General features: G+C 39.3%; 1 protein-coding gene across 1 annotated transcript in view; it reads right to left on the bottom strand.

Moving 5' to 3' along the window:
* unc13a (unc-13 homolog A (C. elegans)) overlaps positions 1–27852 on the bottom strand; it is a 340969-nt gene that overhangs the window by 15992 nt on the left and 297125 nt on the right. The window contains exons 33-41 of the mRNA XM_067968623.1: positions 27057–27134; positions 22127–22215; positions 21411–21563; positions 20333–20456; positions 19307–19312; positions 13512–13541; positions 13309–13365; positions 8406–8486; positions 5549–5696 (exon numbers count right to left, since the gene is read on the bottom strand). Of these exons, the coding sequence (XP_067824724.1) occupies positions 5549–5696; positions 8406–8486; positions 13309–13365; positions 13512–13541; positions 19307–19312; positions 20333–20456; positions 21411–21563; positions 22127–22215; positions 27057–27134 (766 nt within the window). The remainder of the gene's footprint in view (positions 1–5548; positions 5697–8405; positions 8487–13308; positions 13366–13511; positions 13542–19306; positions 19313–20332; positions 20457–21410; positions 21564–22126; positions 22216–27056; positions 27135–27852) is intronic.

The raw sequence follows: 27852 nt of genomic DNA, 5'->3' as shown, positions 1-27852 counted from the left end.
CTGCATCATCCAATTCTTCACCTCGATCAGTTAGACTGACTTAATTCCAGTTAGGTTACTATTTTATTTCCAAAGAGTGTCTAAAGTTCCATTATAAATAGTGTTAACTGGATCACAGTCAAAGATAATCTGTTCTGCAAACAGTTAATTCTTAAAACGGTATGATACAGGCATTTACAGCTACACTAAGAATCAGTGTTTTAATTTTGAAAGCAATTAAGGTTTTGTTCTCTTCCATCACATTTATCAACATTTTCCTATCAGACTGTTTCTGTTCTTCTAAATTTTTAGTTTTAATAGGAACGAAAGATGGAAAAAATAGTTTCTCAGTTCAAAACTGGAGCAGTATAAAATGACTCAGTATAATATCCAGCCTAACCATCCTTTGAAAGTGGACTTTAAAGTTTTGAATCAAATCTGAAGAGTTTAAACAAAAATTTAGAAAACATTCTTCTTACCTTCAGTTTTTCAATTTAATAAATGTTATTTATGAAAAAGGTAGTCAGAAATTAATCAGTGAGTTTACAAATTAAATACAAACTGTATTTTAAACCGTAACACAAAACCATTCCATTTCATGACTTGGCATCATATTTACAACAGCCTGGGTACGGGAGAAAAACAGTCAGGTCTGTCGCTATTACCGCGTAAGCATGGTCTATGTAAAGAATTTTCAAGTTTGTAATTAAAATGGGATTGTAATGAATTCAAATATTTTACAATTAGTTTTACTGTAAACAAAGGGGTGAGGTTTGTGCGTGAGAGATCGAACAGTGTGTCAGTCTTGCCAACATCTACTTTGCATTTCTAGTTCTTCAGTTTCTCAACCGATTACGGATCCAGGCCCCCGGATTACAAGATTAATGGTCATTTCACCAGCGTGCTCTGTATTTACAAAAACATTGTTCAAGACATAGAGATTACATCTATGTGACAAAACAGCTTTAATCGCTGCTGGGACACATAGGTAAGCTGAGCAGTAGATCTGACGTTTGATCCTGAATGAAATGAATCAGCTGCTGTGCTTATCCTGTGGCACAGCTGGTCCCATTTCTTATTCACTGGTGATCCATTTGTTCAAATAAAATATTTAGGTTGTTGGGAAAAGTGTTGTGGAATTGGCCCATATCAGGATCTGAACATTTAAATAACAGCTGTTTCATTGCATCTACTGACAATCTACTGAAACAGTTCTGCAGTCTAAAATGATATTACTAGTTACACAAATATTAGTCACCCTATGTGGATTCAACAGGACTTGGTTAAAATATGTTTCTATGAAATCAGCTCTTAAACTTGGAAAATTATAGGAATACTCACTCAGCAAAAATGATACAAAACACTACATGCAATCTAATTTCAATTAGTTAATGAACGGTACAGTACTGACAGTAGTTAAGCAATGGTGGTTGTAAAGGCAGTGACCCAACAGCTTAATGATTTGATTTACAGTTGATAAAAGAAGGTAGCTAATTTAGTAAAGTAGAAACATCAAAGTAGGCTGTAATAACAACAATTTTTTTTTGAAAAACAGGTCTTTTTACACAAACTAGGTAAGTAGAACATATCAGAAATACAGACAACCAATAATATTTAAAAATAGCAGTGATTTCTTTTCTGACCATATATTTTTTTCTAAACTGTTAAATTCTAGACAAATTTTCTCATAACTCCTGCCAGGTTCTTCGGCCGTTTTCAGCCTCACCCGCACCCTCCCCATAAATATCAGGTCCCTTGTCTCTCTTAATAATTGGAAAGAAACACTACCTATCACTGGAATTAATTTTTTTTTTTGAGTTCTTTCAGCCTGTCTTGAATTTTCATCTCATCCATGTCCAAATCGTTAATTGTACATGGATTATTACTATTTATGGAGGACATTTTGCTCATGTCCGCCTTAGGGAATACATTGGAGGAAGTAGTCATTTAATATATTATCTTCAAATTTGACTGGAAAGTGCTATGGGCACCACTCCGCTCCTGTACAGTCAAGTAGCCACACTAACATTTATTTTTAAAGATGACAAGCAGTTAAAGACCATGAAAGTGATGCAGTGCCTCAGTGCTTTCATGGTGTGAGTAGCATACTCATTCAGGGATACGTTAGTACAATATTTTCACAGTTGGGTGTCCAATAGATACAGCAGACTCATGGGGCATGATTTTATTGGGGAGCCGGGAAGGAGGTGGGGAGTGCTGGAATTTTGACCGGTAACCTGGAAGTACGAATTTCCCGGACGACTGTATGATTTTGATGTAAGGACGTCTTTTTTTTTACGTTTTCCTGTCCCACAGCCTGATCGCTCAGTCAGAGGGGAGAAGAGGAAGGAAGAGGATGTGAACAGGTAAGTGTTAGATTGGGGGGGGGGGGGGGAGGGGGAGGATCGGGGGTCACTGGAGGGCGGGGGGGCTCAGTCATTGGGGGTGGGGGTCGGAGATCGTGGAGGGGGCTCAATCATCGGGGGGGGGGGGGGGGGGGAGGTCGGAGATCGCGAGGGGGGGTGGGGAGGTCGGAGATCGCGAGGGGGGGTGGGGAGGTCGGAGATCATGGGAGTGGTTGCTGCAGGTAGGCTTGATGGGTCTGGGGGAAGCACTCCTGCTTCTCTGAGCCCACAAGCAGTGCTATAAAGGCACTTACTTGCTGATTCAGGCCTTCCTGCCTCCTCTCACATAGCGTGAAGTAGAAGGCCCAGCAATCCCGGCCCCCAGTGGTTAAAAACAAGAAACCTGTTAAAATGGAGGCCCGCAACCTCCTTGAAACCTTTACTGACCAACCCACCTTCTGAGAGCGGGTTGGATGTCCACCCCTTGTCCCGCCTCCGTTAAAACCAGAAATGGGCGGGTTGGAGGCGGGTTTTAGATTTCAAAAATTTTTACTGCCTTCCCCCACCCGTTTTTCTGAGTTAAAATCACGCCCATGGTGTTGATCATACTATAGTTATAACAAAATAAAATCATTACATTGATTCTAAGCAAGTATCCTCCATTGTTCGCAGACTAAGCAAAACTATGCTATCAACGTTAATGATGCAAGGTTGCAGTGGAAATTAATTGTGACAGGCCCAGTCAACTTGACAAAATATCCTGTTGTTTCATCTACTTACTAATGAATTTCTGCAGGTCACCTCCGAGAGGTGTGGACTTGGCTGATATACAGTGAATGACCACCGATGCCTAGTGCAATGTAAGATCTCCCTCACCCTATGAGGATTGGCCTGCATCTATTGTCAAAGCAACATTACTGGCACCGTCAATAATGTGTATTGTACATTATCCCAAATCCGGTTTTATCATACAATATTCTCAAACTATTGGGCTTTGAAATTATTCTGTATGAATAATAGTGTATGAATACTTAACAGGTTCATAAGGAATTCTTTTGTCTGCTATTTTAAATGGCAACAATTAAATAAATGGGGCAATACCTCTGCTAAACAGCAAAGAAATTTCACATGAACATGTTGAGCATAATTTTGAGGCCTTGGAGTGTTGAAGTAAGAAATTGGTATTACCAGTCTAGTGTTCCACTTAGAACAGGGTAATTCCAAGGATGGATTTTATCGAAATTTGCTACAGCATGATCTGGTAATAACAACTGTAGCCACATTTGGTAGTGAAATTGCTTTCTAGTTACTGAATGCATGTCGTTGAAGTACACACAAATATTAATCAATGTTCCTGACATTACGCAATGCCTAGTAAATATAAGTTTAATAAGGGCCCAAAAAATACAAATAATATTGAGTCAGTAAATGACTACATGTAGAAGTTTGCTGGCATGTCAGATTTTACTGCTTGAATCAACTCTAATCCAACTATAGTGTGAGGGCCCCTCTTTTATTAGGGCTACTGGTCTCATATTTTACAAATAAATACAAGCTAACAGGTCTCAAAAAGAACATATAACCTAATGAATTGAAATAATTTAAAGTCTGTAAATTAAACCTTCATCAAGAGCAAACTAACAGTTGTTAGGTGGTTCAGTAAAAGCATGGATGGGAGCAGAAAGTTGCAAAGTTGACAGATTAGGTGAGTGGGCAAAACTGTAGCAGATGGAGTTTAATGTAGGAAAGTGTGAGGTCATCCACTTTGGACCTAAGAAAGATAGATCAGAGTATGTTCTATGGCGAGAAGCTAGGAACTGTGGATGAGCAGACAGATTTAGGGGTCCAAGTACAGAAATCACTAAAAGCTAGTAGACAGGTACAAAAATAATTTAAAAAGCTAATGGAATGTTGGCTTTTATCTCAAGAGGGCTGGAATACAAAGAGATGGAAATTATGTTATAACTGTACAGAGCTGTTAGATCCCATCTGGAGTACTGCATTCAGTTCTGGGCATCGCACCTCTGGAAAGATATATTGGCCTTGGAGGAGGTGCAGCGCAGATTCACCAGAATGATACTGGGGCTAAAAGGTTTAAATTATGAGGATAGGTTACGTAGACTAGGCTTGTATTCTCTTGAGTACAGAAGATTAAGGGGTGATCTAAATGAGGTATTTAAAATGATTAAAGGATTTGACAGGGTAGATAGAGAGAAACTATTTACTATGGTGGGAGAGACCAGAACAAGGGGGCATAAACTTAAAATTGTTCAGGGCTGATGTCAGAAAGCACTTCTTCACACACAGGGCAGTGGAAATCTGGAACTCTCTCCCCAAAAAAGCTGTTGAGACTGAGGGGATCAACTGAAAATTTCAAAACGGAGATTGATGGATTTTTGTTAGGCAAGAATATTGAGGGTTAAGGAACCAAGGCGGGTAGATGGAGTTAAGATAAAAATCAGCCAATGATCTAATTGAATGGTGGAACAGGCTTGAGGGGCTGAATGGCCTACTGTTCCTATTCAAGGAAAATATTGCCTTGATAAATGAATAAATATTATTTATATGGCAACTGACATGCTTAGCAAAATAAATGAATCCCAACTCTACAGATTTGTTGGCATTTGACAGTAACTAATGTCTCCAGTAAGGAATAGTATTTTCAGCTATTTCCGTGGCATAACTGCTTAGAATATAACGGGACGCATGATGATCCATAATACTGGCACTTATGGAAATCTAGTTGTTTCCTAATGAAATTTAGCATAGTAGTCTATTAGTAAGTGGTGCTTTAGATAGATAAATAAATATATTCCTAGATTTCTTTATTGTTTTAGATTGCAAATACTGCATTCGTACTGCTATAAATGCCACTTTGCTGTCATGGTGATAATGAATATTTCCACGCAATTGTGCTGGAGTAAGGGACAGAGAATTGTTTAAACAAGGAGCTTCAAAGCAGGAACAAAGACAAGCCAACAATGGCAGTTCAAGTATTTCTTGTGCTTCTATACATTTGTTGCAGGAATGCAGGCTTTTAACATCCATTAATGCCTACTCTCGTGGTCAGTTGTATTGATCTTTCACAATAATTAGTCTACAATATCAGTTAAAATTATCTAAACATTACAAAATATACGATAAAAACAGACTAAAACAATACAGTTGTACGGCAGTTAACATGCATCTAGCAAACAAGACAGATCGACTGAAGCAGTACTTACCCTGAGATGACTGAGATTGGATAAATGTTTTAATAAGGGTATCAGTAGCCTGTGTGTAGAGCGACAGAGCATACCGTAGAGATTGCAGATCTGGACTCTTTTCTAAGAAGGTCTTCTTTAGGCCAACTCCACCCGCATGGAAATATTGCTAAATCATTAAAGATCCTCAGTCAGCTCCATGAATCACATTTGAAGATCATGAAACTAAAGTTTCATATAAGATACCAGTCCAGGCTAACTTTGGACAATTATTCCTTTTGGCCAAGGATGTGCTATTACCTGCATTACAGGGGCAGCCCGACATTGTATTGATAAAGCAGAGTCAATCATAATATTTGAAAGAGAATTAGATAAATGCTTGAAGAACAAAAATATTAATAATGCAAAAGTAGGGAAATGGAATTCCAATAAATAGCTGCAATGTGGAGGTAGCACATGAACAGGTCAAATGGGCTCCTTCTGAACTTCTCCCTAGATAGCCTGTACTAAAATAATTAGGGTTCTTTATAATACATAAAAAGGTGAAATTATTATAATTTACATGTGTTCTTTTTAGTCTTTAGTTTCACAACTATTGACTTCCACGCATTTCATCTCAGCATGGGAGGGACTAAAGCATATTCTAGCCTTACAAAGAGCATATTTTAATTCAGTAATTAAAAAGTTTTAATGAGTTTAACATCAGGCTCAGTGCTGAGGAAGAGCAGAGGGATTTGGGGGTATAAACTCACAGGACATTAAAGGCTGGTTGATAAGGCTGTAAAAAGCTTTTTTTCCCATTAGAACAACATAGATTACGGGGGTGATATGAATAAGTGTTTAAAATTATGAAAGGTTTGGACTGGGTAAATAGAAGCAGACTGATTCCAGTAGCTGAGAGGTCAAGAACAAAGAGCCATAGATGCAAGATTAAATGTAAGTGATTTAGAAGAGTCAGGGGTAACTTCTTTAGAGAGTTGTGAGACTGTGGAATTCACTTTCAGGGTTAGTATTGAGGCAGAAACTATGTTAACATTCAAAATAAGATTGGATAGTTGGATGAAGGAAAAGGAGCTGAAGGGAAATGGAAATGGGGGTAAATGGGATTAGAAAGATTTACTCATGTGGAGGGCAAAACACCAACATGGACTGGTTGGGTTGAATAGCCTGTTTCCATGTTCTAACTTCTATGTATTTCTATGTGGGTCCTAAAGTAAGAGCCTTTCAGTAGCATCACCCACTCTTTCCCACAGAGCATCCAATGAAAAATGGACTTTTCTCCATGATTTCAGAATTTTATATGGCATTAATAAAAACACAATTAAGAAATTAATACCTACATGTTTAACGATTTAATTCTTTAAAGTAATTTGTTGTATCACTGCCATAGTTTGGGATGAGTCAAAGCACCATTAAATATTCCATGAAAACCAAATTATTATTCAATGTGCTTTGAAAATGGAGAGAATACTTAGCAGTAGTCAGAGAGTTACAAGAGGTAATTTACTATCAGAAGCTTTTACAGGGCAAAGCACACAAATCTAATCAGGTAAAAGACGGTTGAATCGCACATTTATTATTTCATTACAGTTATTCACAAAGGACTGAATCACCATTTGAAGTCCATCAATCACATTCTATAGGTATCTTTGGCAAAACTACCATATCAATACAGTGTAGAATTCATTGACTAGTTATCTATAATCATCTGATCGGTTGAATGCCCTTGTAAGCCCCAAATTAGCTTAATCTGCCAGTACTGGTCAGAACACATAGGGGGTGATTTTAACCCCCAAGAACGCGTGGGTTGGGGGCGGGCGGGAGTTGAAAATAGTTGTATTTTGGGTCGCGACCGCAACCCGGCTTTATTTCCAGGTTTAACGTCAGCGCGGAAAAGTACAGGCTTCCCACTGGGAATGCCAAGTCCAAAAAGACAACTATTTCAACTCCCACCCGCCCCCAACCCACCCGGTCTTGGGGTTTAAAATCACCCCCTTACTGTCCAAATTAGGAGTGCATCAGTCACAATGACTCTGAATTTGAGTCTGGGGTTCAAATGCTAGATGACCAGTATTATTTTTGATCTCCATTTTACTATAAGGTCATCAAGAGCATGCTTACAAAAATAATACAAAATGAAAACAAAAAACAATGACATTTATTCAGTATGACAATATAAGTAATAAAGAAAGAATTGAAGTTGGGTAAAGGTAATGTATATGAACAGATGAAACTAATGGGCAGGAAAAGACAAGCTGGTTCTTCAAACCTGCCCCACAGCATGATGGTCGGACCAACATGGCTAAACATTTCTTCCCTCTCACCTCTCACCCACCCCTGCAGCCATGTAATCTCTTGGAAGAGGCAAAAGAACAGAAAAAACCCAATGCTAATAAGGGAAAAAATACTCTGGAAAATTCCTCTCCGACCCCTCTCAGGCGATGGAATGCGTATGAATAAATAAAGGATAAATAATAATGAAATTGTGTAAATCCAGTGTATAAAGTCTACAGTTGGTCAGTTTAGCCATGGCTAAGAAGGTCTAATTTTCATATTGATGCAACATTGTACCAGTGGGCACTGAATAAAAAACTGGATTGAAATATGTGCTACTGAAATTTGAGTATAATTCTGACTCGGTTACCACTCTAACTGATGGATATGTATTACTAAATCACTCTATCTTATGTTAAGTATTTTCCCAATTGTTTTATGCTCCTATAGACTGTTTACTTTGGTTCATTTTGTGTGCTCCCTGTGGAATTTCTATACTGTATTACGCTGCCTGATAATAATCAATACAGATCTGACTAGTAAGTACCGTTGCAAACAGAAACTATAAATATCAAATGTTTACTGAAATACAACTCTTTGTTACCTTAATAGTATCCAGTGCAAGTTCCACTACAGCACACTGCTTGGGGGAAAGACTTTTAGCTTCTTCTCTGACCATATGATCCTGAAAGTATAATCAGACTTTATAAATCAGGATCAAAACAAAATAAATAAGTATAAGATGCTTGCCTTCTGTATGACTGCTAAAAAAAATCACCAACACTAAATTTCTATATACCAAAAATATTATTGTGCTTCAAATTTAATTTTTTGCTGCACTTTTACCTTTCCCTTTATCAATGTGAAGGATGTTAGTAATTGGGAATGAAGAACATAATTATTTCAGCACAACCAACAGTGGAGTAATGCTCCCTTGAGCTCTGCTCCAAACAATGTGCCTTTTCTCAGGCACCAGTCCTAGCAGAGCAACCTCAACTCTATCAATGTGACAATTCCATATTTCACACCAGTTATCCTATGGCTTCTCTGAGTGACATTGGCAATTCAGTGCCAATTAGGGCCAAATTGGGATAGTTTTGTGCTGTTAGTGCATAAACAGTAGGAACTGGATTGATACTGTTCAAACTCATAGGACCATTACAGCCAGTAGAAAAAGAACTGCATTTGAATTTATTTCCCGAAGGTGAAAGAACACTGTGCTAACCTAGTGACAACCAGTCCCCCACAACTCTTTTTATGAAAAGAAACATATTCACACAAACTCCAAATTTAAAGGGTTCCCAAGAAACCACCGCCTGAGCAAAATATTACATATCTTGAGTCAGACTGGGAACTTGGAGGGGCACATTAGACTTCTGCTGAAAGAACAAATTAACTTGCACTTACTTAGTGCCTTTCATACTCTCTGGATGTACCAAAGTGTTTCAAAGCCAATAAATTACTTTGAAGTGTAGTTACTGTTGTTACGTAAGCAAACATGTCAGCCAACTTACACACAGCATGGTCCCACAAATAGCAATGAGATAAATTATCAAATAATCTGTTTTTGTGGTGTTGGTCGAGGGTTAAATGTTGGCCAGAACACAGGGAGAACTCCCTAGCTTTTCTTTGTATAGTACCATGAGATATTTTACATTCACCTGAACAGGCAGTCAGGGCCTCGGTTTAACACTCCATCCAAAAGACAGCACCTCTACCAATGCAGCACTGAAGTGTCATCTTAGATTGTGTGCTAAAGTCCCCGGAGTGGGGTTTGAACCCTTAACATTATGACTTAGAGGTGACAGTGCTAACACTGAGCCAAGCTGTCACTTGTAAGGGTGAATAGCAACAGATGCCTTTTTTAAGCCTTCACAAAATGGGTTCTTGCTACAGTTAGTATGGGGTGCTGACCATTGACTCAAATTCACTAGCATCTTGGCTTCATTCAGTGATCAGCTGAAAGAGACATTACCCTACCTTCATGTAAATCCGCCGGCCTTACCTGTAGCTACTCCTTCTCTATCTCTCATGACCTCTCCACTTCTTAGGTCTTAATCACTGGAAAAGCTATGACTGACCATTTCCTAGTCTCCTTTACTATCCTCACCATCATCCATGGAAAACAACACTCACTAATTAACTCTGTTACTAATTAACTTTCAAACTTGTCATTAATTCATTTTCAAACTCCCAACCCCTTCTCCTCTGGCCCTCCACCTGTCACAACACCTCTGCTGCTGTAATTTTGCTAAACTGCTCCCTCGCTTTCAATGCTTTTGTTTCTGCCAAATTACACACCATCTCCCACCCCTGCCATTTCCCCAATTTCACTCCCTTGAGTCAGAAGGCCATAAACTTGAACATACCTGGTGCACAACTGGTTTAGTCATTTATCGCTAGATCTGCTCGACCACATAAATCATCGCTGTACTTTGCTTTTCTCAGCTAAAACCACCTAACCGCTCCAGGATCATTCTGGAGAGCAAGGAGAACTCTTTTCTCAGACACCATCACTCTTCTTTACATTGCTACCATCATCACCCCCACCTCAAAAAAAAGACTCTACCCAGCCATCCTCTCCAACTACTACCTAATCTCCAACCTCCCTTTCCTCTCTAGGGTCTTCGAATGTGTTGTTATCTCCCCTCTGAAAACTTACTGTTCTAATCCCTCCAATCTGCCTTCCACTCTGTCCATAGCCCCGAGATTGCCCTGGCCAAAGTCACTAGTGTTGTCCTTTGTGACTGCAACCATGGTGCATTATCCCGTTTTGTCCTCCTTTAAATCTCCACAGCATTTGATGTGTTTGACCATGATAATCCTCCACTGTTGTCCAGCTCCTTGGCAAGGCTCTTGCATGGTTCCTACTTGTCTGAACACAACCGGTGCATCTCCTGCAATAGCTTCTCTTCCCACCTCTGCACAATCATCTTCATAGTCTCCCATTGATCTACCTATGGCCACCTTCCTCTTCTGCATGCTGTCCCTTGGTAACATTATTCACAGGTGTGGGGCAAGCTTCTATCAGTATGCGGATAACAGCTGGCTCTCTCTCACTACCACTTATCACGACCACCTCCGTGTGGTCATGGTTATCTGTTTGGCACTAAGTCAAGGATGAATCACAACTTTCTCTAACCAAACATTGGGAATCTTGAACCATCATTTTCAGCCCTGCCATAAAATTCATTCCCTTGCCACTAACTCCAACCATTTCTTCGGCCACTCACTCAGGCTGAATCAGACTGTGCAAAACTTAGGCATCCCGCTTGACCCTGAGCTGAGCTTCAAGCCTCACATACAATCCATTACCAAGATTCCTAGTTCCACCTCTGCAATCATTGCCTGCCTCCACTCCTACATCAGCACCATCACACTGAAACATAATCGTCCATATATCCTGTCCTGCATGAAGCCTCGCTCACCCATCATCCCCCTCCTCACTGATGTATATTGACTCCCAGTTCCCCAATTTATTAAATTTAAAATCCTCTGTCATCTTAAAATCTCTCCATGGACTGTCCCCACTCTCTTTCTACAACATCCTCCAGCCTTATACCCCCATCTGCACCTTTTGGTTCTCCAACTCTGGCCTTTTGTGCATTCCTCCACCACTGCTTGGTCCCAGCGTTAGTGACAGGGCCTGTAGCTGTTTCAATCCTATCTTCTGGAGCTCCCTCCTTAGATCTCTCTTCCTCTCCTCATTCCACCTTTAAAAATCTTCTCAAAATCCATCTTTTCAATCAAGCTTTCCATCACCTTTTTAATCTTTTCCACCAGGGCTCGCCACCCGTTTCCCTCTCTATAAAGTACATTGGACATTTTTTTACATTAAAGTTCCTATATAAATGCATGTTATTTTTGTAACATTAGTTTTTCCTTTAATATGTCTGGAATGTGCATATATGTTATATTATTTAAATGGACTTGACTATATGTTGTATTTATAATAACATATCACTTGGGAGCAAGTCAGTCAGTGCACTATAATGAGACAGTGTTGTAGCATTGCAGTTACTGCTTTTATCTTGGGGAAAGACAACCTCTTAAAAACTTGCTAACTCTACAAATCCTAATTTTTATTTGATTTTTTTTTAAAACGGGTATTTCTTTTGCAACCTGTGAAGAAAAAAAAACAACAGGGTAATTGGAAAATATTGTGTAGGTCCCAGATAGGATAGCACAGGAGCATGGATTCACGATTGGATAGGACTACACCAAAGTTGGGACTAGGAACAAATGGAGGCCCAGGGAATATTCCACAATGTCCAAGACTGTGGCAAAGTGGAGAGTGGTATAAAGACAATCCACGGTGTCTGAATTGTACAATAATAAAGACTGCAGTTTTGATGTCAATCTTATTCTCTGTAAATAATGACTTTACCAACAGCACAGGTAAATCAAATCAGCTCAATAGGAGTACCATTACCATATACTGGCTTTTGATTTAACAAATAACTTGCATTTTTATAGCAACCTTAACACAGATAAATGCCCCAAGCAGCTTCTCACAGGCATAATCAGACAAAAATGGATGCCGAGCCAAAGGAGGAGATCTTGGGAGAGACAACCAAAAGCTTGGTCAAAGTGGTGGGTTTTATGGACGATCTTAAAGGAGGAGAGGGAGGTGAAGAGGTTTAGAGAGGGAATTCCAGAGCATGGGGCCTAAACGGCTGAAGGCATAGCCACCAGTGGTGGGAGCAAAGGGAAAAGGGGATGCACAAGAGGCCAGAGTCAGAGGAACAGAAAATTCTGAAGCAGGTTGTAGGGTTGGAGGATGTTACAGAGATAGGGAGGGGGAAGACCATAACGAGATTTGAACACGAGGACGAGAATTTTAAATTGGAGGTGTTGGAGTATTAGGAGCCAATGTAACTCAGCAAGAACAGAAATAATGGGTGAGTGGGGCTTGGTACAGGATGCGATACGGGCAGCAGAGTTTTGAATGAGCTGAAGTTTACTGAATATGGAGGATGGGATGCTGGCCAAGAAAGCACTGGAATAGTCAAATCTGGAGGTGATAATAGCATGGGTGAGAGTTTCAGCAGCAGATTGTCAGGCGGATCATTTTACGAGGATGGAGATAGGTGGTCTTTATGACGGACAGGATATGGGATCAGCTAATCAGCTAGCATGGGGGCGAAGAAGGGAAGTTGGGTGGTCAGCAGTTTAGTGGGAATAGGGTCAAGACAGCAGGAGGGTCTCATGGACAAGATGAGCTTGGCGAGTATATGAGGGGAGATAGAGAAACTAGAGAGAGACATGGTACTGCTTCATTTTTATGCTTAGGTTTTAGTCTAGAAAGCATCTGAACTCTTAGCAAATTTAGATACACAGCAAAATTGGTAAAATAAATTGTGCTTATGCTAAATACTATTTCGTACTATGGGCTGGAATCATAATGTTCACTGAGCAACAGGAATACTAGAAGCCACTTCACTAGATAGATGATTGCATGTCACAGGGGTAATGGTGTGGATTAAGATGCATCGTTACACTCATACCTTTAGCTTTGAAAGCTGCCCCAGTTCTTTTGCAGCATTGAAAATAAGCTGTGTGCCCTTTGGAACAGAAAAAATAAAAACAAAATGAATGCCAAAACTCAGCTGAAATAACAGTTTAAAAAACAACTGTTACAATCTTGCACTGCACAAAACATTTTCAAAATACAGTCACAGACACATTCAACACTGAATTATTTTCTTACATCGCTGTGACAGACAAGCTTCACCCTTCCCTGAAAAGAGAATATTTATTATTTTTCACATATTGCTTATCAACTGAATGCAGAAAGTTATCAACAAAAATTCACAGTGGTGACCACTTATATTTAGGGAGAGAATTTTACAATGAGAAATTATAAAATCAGGGAAATCTACCTTAAATACCTGACCAATTAAAGATATACGGAGTGATTAAATTCATGTGTCATGGATACAAGTGTACAAAACATAGCAGGTGGTAAGATTGCAGTGCATAAAACTAGGTTACAAATTCAGACTGAAATTACTGTTTAGATTAGTCCCAATAAAAATCATACAATGCAACATACTCAGTGCACTTGTGTATAGTGAAGCTCTATTGTATTTATAAGTGAAAAACTCTGATGTAGCAATTCTATTACCACATAAATGAATTGAATAACAATCCTGTTATGAATATTACTACTACGTGCAATTGGCTGAATTGTTCTTGTTTAGCCCACAAGAGCAATTAAATGGTTCTCTTGATCAATGGAAACTTCTGCCGTAAAGTGGTTCATCTGCTTGCCTGCTGGCAAGAATCTACGAATGACACTGCTTAGAAAAATATTTTTCCCTTCCAAAATAAGTCACTTTATCCTCTGTGTTAAAGTGGGTTAACCTTCATGTGTGTCACAAATGTGTGTTTTTTAATTTGTGGTTTAAATAGAATTTAGACAAGGAACAGTGTTTTGAATTGTTAATGAGCACATATTTGTAGTTGCAGGGCTTCCTCAGATCTGACCAAACCAAATTGGTTTCTCATTGTGAACATTTGGAAAGTAGCAATTTGATTGAACCTTTGGAGACAAAATAAATGTTCCCTAGGAAGTAGTTTAAATTTGTCTCTAGCTAGCCATTTGCATACACGTATATATATTTTCTCCACATTGTTGTATGAAGCATTTATATTTTTTGAATAAATCCCCGTTAATTGTTCTCTGTGGGTTCAGGATACTTGTAGGTTTCTCCTATGTTACTCATTTAACTTGCTTAGTCTGGGAAGGTTAAATGATTGAAATAAATGGGTTAACATCTCAGTTAAAATAGCAGACAAGGAATGTCATGCAAATGTATTCAGCTTTCATAGGCTAATTTTACAAAGTAATTTATAGGCTGATATGACGTATCTCTGGATGAAGGTCATGGATGTTTTGAAACTTTGTTATTGGATAAATGCTACAACAGATAAAAGACAATTATCTTTTATTAACAAAGAAAAGAAAAACCTTAGTTGTCTCTTGTATTGTGTCTTACAGGTAACAGGTAACATTGGGATCAAGGGATATGGCGAAAAAGCGGGAACAGGGTACTGAGTTAGACGATCAACCATGATCATTTTGAATGACTGAGCAGGCCCGAAGGGCCGAATGGCCTACTGTTGCTCCCATTTTCTATGATTCTATGATTGTTGGGACTTTTTCACTTTGTTCGAGTGATAGTGTAATGTACAGGAATACCATTTCAGATCTTACAAGTATCAACTCTTTGGTGCCTGTGACTGAGTTATGCACTCCAACTAAACATGGGAAAGATGTTGAGCATGAATTCTAAAGATGTAACATAATTCATATAAAACTCTTCTGCAATAGTATCGAACAGTCAGATCATCTCAGGTAGGGTCTGGATGGAATACATAACATCCTCTATATTGTCTTCTCTAAGTCTCAAACAACGCCCCTGAAGAATACTGCAAACTGCCTGTGTGACAACTATTTCCTACACTTTACTCAAGTAGGAACATTTCTGGCTTGTCATAAATTTGAGACCAGTTTTAGAACCATATAAATTTACAGCACAAGAAACTATACAACATGCATGTCCGCTCAATCCTACAGCAATCCAAAACTAATCCCACTGCCCTGCTTTCTTCCCATAAAAAGAACACATTTGCATTTATAGCTCTGTATCTTCCTCTGCTTCAAATATTTACCTAATTTTCCCTTAAAAGATTCAATGGTCTCTGCCTCAATCACTCTCTATGGAAAATCATTCCATGTGCCAACAATTCTCAGAGCAAAGCAATTGCTCCTAACCACTCTCCTCTGAGCCACGGCTGACAACTTATTGAATACCTTCTGAAAATCCATATAAACTACATCTACCCCTTTATCCAATTGGTCATATCTTCAAAAACGATTACATTTTTCAAACATGTAAAGTCTTAAATAAATCTGTGCTGGCTGTCCTTGATTGATACATGCATTTCTAAATACTTACTAATTTTATCTTGAATTATGGATTCCAAGAGTTTTCCAACAGCTGACATTAAATTAATTAACCTTTAGTTACCTGGTTTATCCCTCTCCTCCCTTCTTGAAGAAGGTTTTTACATTGCTACTCTCCAGTCCCACAGCACAATTTGCATATTTAACAAAAGAGTGAAAAATTGTAGGCAGAGCCTTTGCCAGCTCATAAATGTCTCCTTTCAACAGCCTATGGTGCATTCCATCAAGGCCAAGTGACATACACCTTGAATTCTGCTAACTTTTTCAGAAACAATTCCTTTTCTATAGTTATCTGTAACAATTGGCCATATCCTTCTCTAATACACATATGTTCTCATTTCCACCAATATCAAAATAATCTGTTCTAGTGATGTTGATTGAGGAATAAATGTTGTCTAGCACACTGGGAGAACTTCCTGCTCTTTTTTAAATACACAATAGAATCTTTTGTGCAGGCAGTCAGGTTCTCTGTTTAATATCTCATTTGAAAGATGGCACCTCCAACAATGCATCACTCCCTCAGTACTACATTGAAGTATCAGCCTAGATCATGTGTTCAAGTCTCTGGAGTGGGCCTTGAACCTACGACCATCTACTTGAAAGGTAAGAATGCTAACACTGAGCCAAGGATGACATTTGTTAGCCCCAACTTTATCATGTCTTCTTCGGTTTAGTTTTAATGTCTCTCTTTATCCACTGGAATAACAATCGAGCCTTCCCAAAATCATTTCATGTACGGCCGCTATCAGCATTACAGCGAAATCCATTCTGTCTGGACAAAGTTCAAACTCGTGTCTCGTGAGTATTGGCTAAGAGATGATCTAATAAAATGCACTTTTTATATCTGACCTAAAGCAAAACAACAGGTTTTGTAACTTTATGGCAGTATGGAAATGGTATTATTGTCATTATGGCAATGATATTATTGATTAAACTTTGTTCCTGAGGACAAAGATAAAAAAATACTGAGCAAGATATCATTGCCTCTTAGACAGAAATACACATAATGCACTGTCATTAAGATTGTGGGCCAGCTTTGGACCTGTAAACTTTCAGGGTTTCATCTGTTTGAGCAGAGTACTTTCTTGATTTAGTGCGACTCGGGAAAGGTGTAACAAACTCAGAAATTCAATACTTCTCCCCTAAAAAAAAAAATCACTCAGTCAACCATGTAGTTAGACAATAAGCCAGATGTCCTGTGACCATCCTGCTTTTAACTCGCCTAGATCTCCAAATCCTGTATTTAGATCCTTTTACAAACACTCTGCCACCAAATCTCAGAACGAACCAAATTACAATAGTTCCCGTATCTGGTTGTGGAATTATGCATAGTATCAAGTTCAACCCTTAGGACAATGAACAATCAAAATCTACAAAAAACTTCTAAAGCTTGAAGTTCCCGCATCTACCTAACAATTTTGACTATTAGCCATAATGAAGATAAATCAATGGTAATTCTCAAGGGCAATTTAATGTTACACTATTTAACCCAATATATAAATCTTACTAATAAAGGTTACAGACCTTTGTAAGGATACCTACAAGTTAATTCCTCCCTCTTACAAATAATTTGCTGAGAGGAAGGAATAGTCCTGAGTCTCAAGTTTCTCCTTGACCACAGTCATAGATTCGCATAATTGGTCGTTTTGGGTGCATTTCTGCACTGCTGGACAGGAGCTAACACATTTCCTCTTTCCCCAGGATTAGGTGCTACACAGAGCTTGCTTTATCTAGGAGTCTGGATCAGAAATTCTGACATTTTCCAGATAAGAATAAGTCTATATAAAATTAGGTGACGGCTCAGATTTAAACTCTGGTTGATTGAGTGTGCACAAACTTATTAGAACTTAACTCTTAATGCATTTTGATAAATTTATTTAGCATCATGACAAAACATTGAACTATTATTTGTAAGAGGGAGGGACTAACTTGCAGGTATCCCTACACAGGTCTGTAGCCTTAATTACTAAGATTTACATATTGGGCTAAAAGTTGTAATATTAAATTGCCTGAGAATTACTATTAATCTATCTTCATTATGGCTAATAAGCTAAATTGTCAGGCAGATGTGGGGACTTCAAGCTTTAGAAGTTTTTTGCCAAAGTTAGGTTTTTACGACCATCCGACAGGTTACTTTTACTTATATCAGCTGACTAACTTTGGTAGGTTAATTTGAACACAACATTCAAAAATGTGTCCATCATATATTCCACAAATTCAAGTTGTTCTACAAGATCCTATTACAGCCTGTAAAATATTCAACACAGTTTATATTATAGCATTTTACTGGAATTATAACTAGAACATATCTTGCATGGTAATCCAGTCAATGATCATATGAAACAATTACTGGTATTTAGCTAGAAGGTGCTCTTTTTTAACAGATCACAAGTTCTGTGCAACTGGGCAGGCCTATGGAAATTTTGCTTTAAAAATAAATGAAAATTTAGTGAAAACTCGCTCCCAAAATTTCCAGCACAAAGTGCATGTGATTTTACAGTCACAATGTGTACATCCAAGTGGCTACACATGTGTGCATACTACACGACATTTGGATTTCCCGTTTGATTTTAACGCCAATATGAATTTACTATCCATGGTGTGAGCCTGATGTAACTTTTTACAGATTTCGAGTTTACTGTATATCTGTGGGCAAGAGGTGAGAACAGTGCCTTCCAGTGTCAAACAGCCAGCCTATGCTCACTACCTAGTCTTACACATGACAAACAACCACTTGGGCGAGGTGTCGGAGAGCTGCTAGTGCCTGTGGAATTGTACTCCACCAAGAGAGGGGAGTAAAAGGGAAAAAACTGGGGTGGGGAAGCCGAAGCCTGTGTCTTTCAGCTACATCAGCTTGTGATAACTATCTTGATGACTGCGTCAGATATACTATAATTGTTTTTATTTCTAATCTGTGATTATATTATTCTAATGCTTTAACTATTAAAATTATTATTCACTATCAATGATCAAAGCAACTAAGAGTACAGGATGTCATATTAGAACTAAATTTAGAAAACAATTTTGGAATAAGATTGTAGCACATATCATTGTTAGCAGTTCTTACGATGAATAATGAACAAACATGATTGCAGATGCATTTCAGCATGGAACCTCTGAAAGGGTATCTCTTGCAGAAAAGGAATCAGCCAACAGGTTCAAAACACATATACTGTAGCTGTTAATTAAACAGTGCTAGCAGCTGATACATGTAATAACATTTCAACAAAGACAAGCAGTTAGCTTTTAATTAGATGGACATTTCCTTGATATGCACATCCAGCATTGAGCTGTAAACATACAACACACTTCTAACAGACTTTTCAAATCCAAAGGTCCAAACATTCAAGTGACAAAACAAGGGAAACTTCAGGTACGGGAGCCTAGCAGAGGTAGTTATTATTAACCAGAGTCAGCCATGTGCACCAGCTTGTGGCAGCATACACTGACGAGCGCAGCCACACACAACAATACTGGCTGATTCTACTGAACGCACAGCAGACAGACAGACAGACACATAGTGCTGTACTTACAATCATCTGCCATTATCAGAGAGCAGAACAATTAAAGAAAATGATAATCAGACCAGCATATTACTATTACTTTTCTAGTTTAATGCAACTTTTCAAAGCAGTTGATTTTACAACCTTGTTAAAAAAAACTGTTAGATACTATAGCCCTTTGGTTAGATTACAGAAATACATAGACTGAGATCTGAAGGTAAAAATGCTCTCAATACATACTACGGTTGTTATGCATTGAAAGGTTTTTTTTGTGCTTTCAAACAGATCTTAACTACATTGTTTAATAAAAAACAAGGATTTACAAAATAAAGAACATACATTGTATCTGTGCCCATACAGCACTCTTTGAATAAAATTCTCTCCTGCAATGATGCAAAAAATGCCAACGGTCTTCATGGATGTTAATTATTGGCTGTTAAACAATCAATATTAAAATATTTTTTTCAAACTGCACAACCCTTTTTTTTTGCTAGGGAGGATATATTCAATTATAATATATGTACAAGTAAACTGTTAAAATTAATAGGATATCTATTGGAAATTAACTCTTAGATTAGCAATATTTATTCCTCACTCCTTTACCCAAGCCAAACTCCTGAGAAACGGCCTATTGTTGCTTTATTTCCATCACACTTTTAGTTTTGGTGCACAACAGCAATGCTACAATGACTGGAACAAAATGCACTCTTCAAGCATTTACATTGACCAATGCCCCTGTTCAGCTCATGCACAAGGAGGTATCAAGGCGACCAACCCAATTCATGTGGTGAGTTTTTGTTCATATATATATATTTTATTATCAATGTATTCACTGCATCTTCTTGACTTGCAATAAAGAGTAAACTGAATCTTTAGGTATCTTATTAATACAAAGTACGGAGATTATTAATAAATGATATTTTAAAATAAACATGGCTGATCATTTTATCTTTCTACAGACATGATGGATCAATCCATTAGGTTGTGATACATTAATTTGCTGCGTAGTCTCGCTAAGTCAGAAATATGGATTTAAATGCAGAAGCTGCTACTCACTGTTTGATCAGTTAAAGGTGGTAGGACAATAGTTTTCTCCATTATGTTCATTACAATCTTCCATAATTCTTTTAGGACACGCTTCAACACAGTTTTCTCACAGATCTTTGCAAAGAGTGTCAAACTGGAAGAGGAAGTAAACACATGCACCAATATTCAAACTAACAACTATAACTTACATTTATATAGCACCTTTAACGTAGTAATATGTCCCAAGGCGCTTCACAGGAGTGTTAGCAACCAGAATTTGACACTGAGCCACATAAAGAGATATTAGGACAGGTGACCAAAAGCTTAGCCAAAGAGGTAAGTTTTAAGGAGTGTCTTAAAAAAGGAGAGGCTCAGAGGTTTAGGGAGGGAATTCCAGAACTTGGGGCCTAGGCAGCTGACGACACGGCCACCAATGGTGCAACGATGGAAATCGGGGATGCGCAAGAGGTCAGAATTGGAGGAGCGCAGAGATCTCGGAGGGTTGTAGGGCTGGAGTTACAGAGATAGGGAGGGACGAGACCATGGAGGGATTGAAGAACAAGGATGAGAATTTTAAATTCGTGGTGTTGCCAGACCGGGAGCCAATATAGGTTAGTGCGCACAGGGGTTACATCAAGTTATGGGTGAATGGGACTTAGTGTGAGTTTGGATATGGGCAGCAGAGTTTTGGATGAGCTGAAGTTTACAGAGGGTGGAAGGTGGGAGGCCAGCCAAGAGAGCGTTGGAAAGTTGAGTCTGGAGATAACAAAGGCATGGATGAGTGTTTCCGCAGCCGATGGGCTGAGGCAGGGCGGAGACGGGCGATATTACAGAGGTGGAAGTAGACGATCTTGGTGATGGAGAGAATATGAGGTCGGAATGGCTTGATAACTAAAGAGCAGTAGTTTCCACTGCTTAAAGAAATACAACGTAACCTTAACAACTGCTTTTCCCCCCCCCGCTTATTGCCATAAAGACATTTTTGCACATTAGCTGTCATTTTGAAATTCTGAAAGCAGGTGAGAAGGGTTCAAGTTTACTCTCTCAAAGAGACAACGACGTACTCAACAAACACGCTAAATTAAAAATGTAGAAAACCCTGACTAACTTGCTATCCAACAGGTCCATGAGTGGTTGGAGAACATTGTCAGCATCCTGAGCCACACTGTTACAAGTGCTGGCAGGGACATTTCCAGTTCCTTTCACCTGGCTGAGAATATCTCCCATCTGCTTCACACATTCCTCAATGTGAGGCTGAAAACTGAAAGTACCAAACAGAGATGACATTACAAATAAATCATACTTTAAAACAAGCAAAGCTAAAGATGTAAAACACTATCATAGGCTCTGGCATCTTTTTTGTTACATCATTAATTTTCTTTGTAAGGGTTAAAGCGTAAGTAAAACATTAAAAAATATATTTGTAGTCATTAAAATTAAAATCAATTATCAGAATTTCTTATCCCAATGGGACAGACATTAACTCACTGGACACATTACCTACTAGCTAACATCATTTAAAAAAATTATGCTGGTTAAAAAGACAATTTGTCGAAGTAATAGATATCAAAATTACTGTCTCTGCATATTGTACTGTCTAGCCCTACTACAGCTCTTTGTTGTAGTCCTTTTAACAGTTAGGCACTTTACATTAGAACACCAGCCTAACAAACTATCACATGTACAGTAGCAGGTTTGGTATGAAACTTTTGGTTTTGAAACTACATACGCTGATTGCTTAAAACAATCTTCATTAGATAAAAGGTGGCCTGAGCCTGAATTGCAGATGTGTCATAAATACTACAAGCATATTGAAATCCTTACCTTAGTGCAAACACCCTGCTGAGATCATCCAGCACATTATTGAGTTTTATCTGCAGCTCTTTTAAAATGTCACTGGCTTCAGCATTCAGCTGAAAATACAGACAGGTATTCACTGTAATGGCTTTTCTTTATACACTCCAGTAATCTACTAGCTTTAACAGACCAAGCTGAACAAGGTGGGTAGGAGAGGAAATGAGTGGGGAATTAAAAAAAATAAATAGAATGGACTGTACATGGTCAGGAGAAGGAACAGACAAGATGGGCCAAATGGTCTTTTCTCATTCTATGCTTCCTTATATGCTTATGTTTCTTTCTTAACCGCACAAGTAGACCAATACATCAAAGAGAAATCCTGAAGCTGAAGTAGTGTCAGGAGTGTTTGTGAAATGCATAGTGTGAAATTGAATGGAGATGAATAGTAAGAGAACCATTAAACAACAGCACATCAACACTCCTCTTGAATGACAGACTAAAAGCGGACTATACAATTATTTTTTAAAATGACACCAAGCTCATCACTAATAGTTATACTCTAGTTAAATGTAAGTCAGTCTTCTCTTGGCAGATGTGAGCACTCCAACTCAGAAGCAATAGGCTGTGCATGGTTCTGAAGAGTGATGCTTTTTCAGTAAAAGTTAACCATGAATAATAACTAGCCTAGAAGGAGATAGCATTTATTTTTTATGTAAAGAATAAACTTCTCCTTGAGTGGACCTCAACTCCTCTGTTTCCACACAGTTTTCGGTCTACGTTCTGTTTCGATTTTGAAAGTACACAGGAAAAGTACGCAAGTTGTCCAAAGTTTCACAACAACATTTTGGTTAAAACAATAACTGCTTAGAAGTTGGGATCCATACAACTATTTTGAACTCAAAAGATAGCACATGAAAATAAATTTGATTAAATAAAGCAAAGGGGATGAAATTCCTCACGAACTTGGGCAGTAATGCCATAGTTATGCCGTTACAGCGCTGAAAAGATTGAGGAAATTTCCGTTTCAGCGCATTACGCCTCGTACACGCTGTTATTGAACTAAACACAAATTTTGAGTGCCAACGTCCGTCAAATCTCCTCAGGATACATTTGCAAAGCTTCACTATTCAAATACACGGAAGTTTCCTGGGTAAATGTCAGTCCTGCAATTGGTGTTTCTTTAGATCCAAAAAACAGGTGGAGCATTTCAGACAAGTGTAAGTGAGGAGTTGGTGAGCTGAAGAGGGTGCCAACTTCACTTTCTGATTACAGGCTTCCGAGGAACTATTTTTAAACTCTTCCGTCACATTTTTTAATCACCGACACTTGCACTTTGTTTTACTGTAGTGCTTTCCACTCTTCCCAGAAAAAACATTTGGAAAACCTGAGCTCCCCACTACCAAACCCACACTCAGGTCGACTTTGGGCACGGCATCATAACAGATGATGAATTGCAGCAGTGGCGTGCCCAGGCTAGGAAAACAGATATGGCAGAGGACAGAAGCTCCCCTAGTATTACCTTCACCTTGTGTACAGACCGTACTGGTCCTTTGAGGACCTCTCTGAGGAGATGTGCATCCAACAGCTGCACCTCTCCAAGGATACTATTGGACATCACTGATCACTGCCAACTTCATCACAAAGATCTGCAAATTTGTTCCACTGCCACAACTGCTCTCCCCGTGGCAATTAAAGTGACAGTAGCCCTCAAGTTTTACAGCTCCGGATCCTTCCGGGTTGCCGCAGGGCATCTGTGCAACATTAACCAATGAGCTGTCAAGGTGTAGGAAGCCACGATAGCATGCATGTGGCATTGAAGGTGCCAACCAAACAGCTGCTGATTTGCGTGAATAGGAAGGGCTGCCATTCCCAGGTTAAGTCGCTTGTCCGTGATACAAACCAGGCTGTGTTCTCAGTTGCTTCTACTAGGGGCAGAGAGGGCAGATTCTGCAAGACATTTTCATTGACTGACGGACTGCAATGGCATCACCTCAGCCATACCTTCTTCTACCCACCCTACCAGACGATACCACAGCACACCACTTTGGCCCAACAAGACTTTGCCACAAAGCATCACCTGAGTGAAAATATCCACACCAAATAATTACATAGAATTTACATTTATTTAAAATAAGTGCTCCCTTTCCTTAAAGATTATCATAACCATAAGTAACAAAGCACAAAATAACTGTAGTGTATCCTAAACAAAACATTTCTTTTATTTACAGAAAAAATAAATATTTGTTCCTACTCTTTCTTAGCACTGTGGTTCTTCCTCGTGCCTAACTGTGCATTCCTACTTCCTATCCTTGTGCTGTGTTTAAGTGCTCTCTCAGTACTTGTAGCGAGAGGTGGTTGGCTCCCCATTCTGTGCAAAAGGGCCATTAGACTAAGCTGGTTCCTGAGAAGAAGCTGTTGCTGGCTGCATCTCTGGAGGGTGCTCCTGGGTCTGGTATTGCCCGCAATCGCACGCAGACATACTGAGGGGGGACCACCAGAATCACGGCATGTGCTGTTATACTGAGAGACGGCAGTATCTGGCACAAGGACTCCAGCCACTCCAATTCCACTGGGGCCTGCATCTGCAGCCCCACCAATCAGTTGGACAGTTGATCTAATGGCAACTATGAGGTCTGTCCAGCTGAGAAACAGCAGTGGCCGTGGTTTGGAAGCTGCAATCAATGTTGCACTCCAATCTGTCCCCAGTTCCCTCTGTGGAGGTGGAGGCCCTGAATGGGCTTCATCTGGAACTCTGCTATAACTGCCACTTGCTGCATGGAAAAGATGCCTTCCGAGATGTTGCTGCAAAGGTGAAATGTGGACTTGACAGCCACAGCTGTCAACTGCCACACATCCTGGAGGATTGTTTTCAGAGCCTGCACAAAGGTTTGATGTATTTCCAACACCCTTCTTTTGAGGCACGTACCCAGGAATTCTGGATCCCACAAATATGAAGTCATTGGCAGCTATTTCCTCTACATCCACACATCTTCATCCACCTCCCATTCTGCCAGCTCCACCATGTTCATTGACTCAACAGGTGGTAATTCCTCACTATCACTACATAAATTCCCACCAGGTGAAATTCCCTAAGCTGGTGCATGGGAAAGAGGAAGCCCGTGACGCAGTGGCAATCTGGGTGAGAAGTTTGGGACTGAGGTGGACAGGCCAGGATGGCTTGGCTCTCCCTGTTGCCAAGGCTTCTTGTCCTTTTCATTAGGCGCTAGGCCGAAGGACGCAACCAAATCCTCTTCCTCTTCCTGTGGCTGTGATGGATCTGCAGGAAAGCATAGTAGATTTTGAGAAGAAGTGAGCTTGATCCCCTTAGGATGAAGAGGCAAGGGGATGGAAGGGTGTATGTGTATGTACGCAGTTGGGGCTGGTAGGATGACTTTGTAGGTGCTGGGTTACTCACCTGACCCCCGCATGATGGTGCTGATCTCTACATCTCCAGAGTGCAGGTGAGGTGTAGCATGTCTCCACGGGGGTGCATGGTCTTCTCCTCATTTAGGGGAGGGGGGGGCGCACTGTTGGTTGCCCCTTCCAGCGGCCGTGCATTGTGGGCCAGTTTCTCCTGCAACGACTTAAGTAAATAAGGGCAAGGCTGGCAGTGAAAGAATGTGCAGCGAGTGTCATGGGAGAAATGTAGGGGTGCGTAGATGTTAGAGTGGAAGAAGGCACTTTGGGGGTTGTGCAAAGCCGTTTGTGTGTGTTGCGGAGGTGTGTAACCATAGTGGGGGCTCTGGAGTTAGTAGGTGCCTTTATCCAGAGTGCAGTGTGAGAGGGTAGAAGTATAAGTGTTGCATTATGGAGTTCTGGTCTCCATATTATAAAAAGGCTTTAGAGACATTGGAGAAGGTGCAAAAAAGATTGACTAGGATGACACCAGAACTGAGAGGTTATACCTATCAGAGGTCTTTAAGATTATGAAAGGGTTTGATAGGATAGACGTAGAGAAAATGTTTCCATTTGCGGGAGAGACCAGAACTAGGGGCCATAAATATAAGATAGTCCCTAATAAATCCAATAGGGTATTCAGGAGAAACTTCTTTACCCAGAGAATGGTTAGAATGTGGAATTCCCTACCACAAGGAGTGGTTGAGGCAACCAGCATACATGCATTTAAGGGGAAGCTAGATAAACACATGAAGGAGAAAGGAATCAAAGGATATGTTGATAGGGTTAGATGAAGAAGGGTGAGCATAAACACCGGCATGGATCTGTTGGGCCGAATGGCCTGTTTTTGTGCTGTACATTCTATGTAATCTATTAAGAGGGTGAAGAATGTGGTGGTGCCCGGGGTGGGAAAGGACAAAAGGAAAACCAATGTGACTGCCTTACCTTGTCAGATCTGGTAGATCATTGAATTTCTTCCTGCACTGCTCTGTTTAGGGAGTTGGATGACAGTGCCACCTCCCGCAGGGCAGCACAGCTTACCAGGCTTATAGGACTGTAGTCCAAGGAGGCTTTGTCTCAAGGTCCACCACCTAGAACTTCACCATTCTCCTGCTCCCACCTCTTCTACCTGCTTGCCTAATGGGCCTGTATTGCCATGTTGCTGCCAACATAGAATAAAAATGTGGGTTGGAGTCGCCATGGAGAGATGAGCAGAACTAAGAGGGAAAACACTTGGTACAACCTTACCTGTCAGTGTCGTAGAGTTGTGCTGAAGACAGAAAGATGCAGAGTCGCACCAAAATGGCACTCAAATTTCAGCTGTTTACACTCATTATACATGTGAATTATTCCAGAACTAACACCTGCTCATATGCAAATTTTCTTACCTAGGAAATTTCCATGCTGCCCCCCTAGCTAGTGAATGGCATTATTTTCTGGCACTATAAATGTGCTACAGACATCAAGGAAATTCAGGGCCAAAATTATTAACATAATTCCATAAATTATTAACTCCAAAACATTTAAAAGTAAAAATAAATGGAGAATTTCAGGGTCTTACATCTTTTCCTCCCATCGCTTCAAACATCTTCTCCAGTTGCACTCGAAGCTGTTGGATGTTGTTCATCAGGATACACGGCTACAAAAGGGTTAACATGATATTATCAGTAATTATTTTTATAGTTACAGCCTTTTACTTTCAATTGAAAAGAAATGTTAAAAATTAACATTTATATAAATGAATATGAAACTAAATTTAATATATTTTAAAGGCTTATACAGTAATCATTTTTATTTGCCATAATTCATAATTACAAACATTAATTATGTCAAAAAGCATCCTAAAATTCTATTGAATGATATATGTAAAAATTTATAAAATTAGTATGCATTTCTGAAGGATTGAACAATTAATGACTAGCAAATAGTGACAGTAATTTTAAGGGAATATCACAGGCAAATATATCAGACACCTAACAAGCAAAGAAAAATAATAAAACTTGTATAAAAATATAAATTGTTATTTTCAGGACAATATCACAAGACAAATTCTTGGCAAAACCCATAAAGGGATAACATTCTTATACGGGTACAGCCACTCACAAGTAACCATGTAACTCCTGCACCACAATTAAACAGATAATTTTCTAAAGAGGAGCCTGGATTCCTTAGCCCCGTTTCTTATCTACATTTTTGTCTTACAAGGAGTAAAACAATTAGGATCTGTATCTAGTCAAGTACTAAATTTTGTTTCCTTTTTAAATATGAGATGACAGAACACTAGAGTGTTGTTGAAGACAAACAGAATAATGGGGTCTGCGTTATTAGATTCTTCTTGATCATTGCTGGGTGCACAA

Source organism: Heptranchias perlo, chromosome 29, assembly GCF_035084215.1.
Source record: "Heptranchias perlo isolate sHepPer1 chromosome 29, sHepPer1.hap1, whole genome shotgun sequence".
Taxonomy (NCBI): domain Eukaryota; kingdom Metazoa; phylum Chordata; class Chondrichthyes; order Hexanchiformes; family Hexanchidae; genus Heptranchias; species Heptranchias perlo.
The sequence above is the reverse complement of the archived record's forward strand: the minus strand, read 5'-3'. Positions and strand labels throughout refer to the sequence as shown.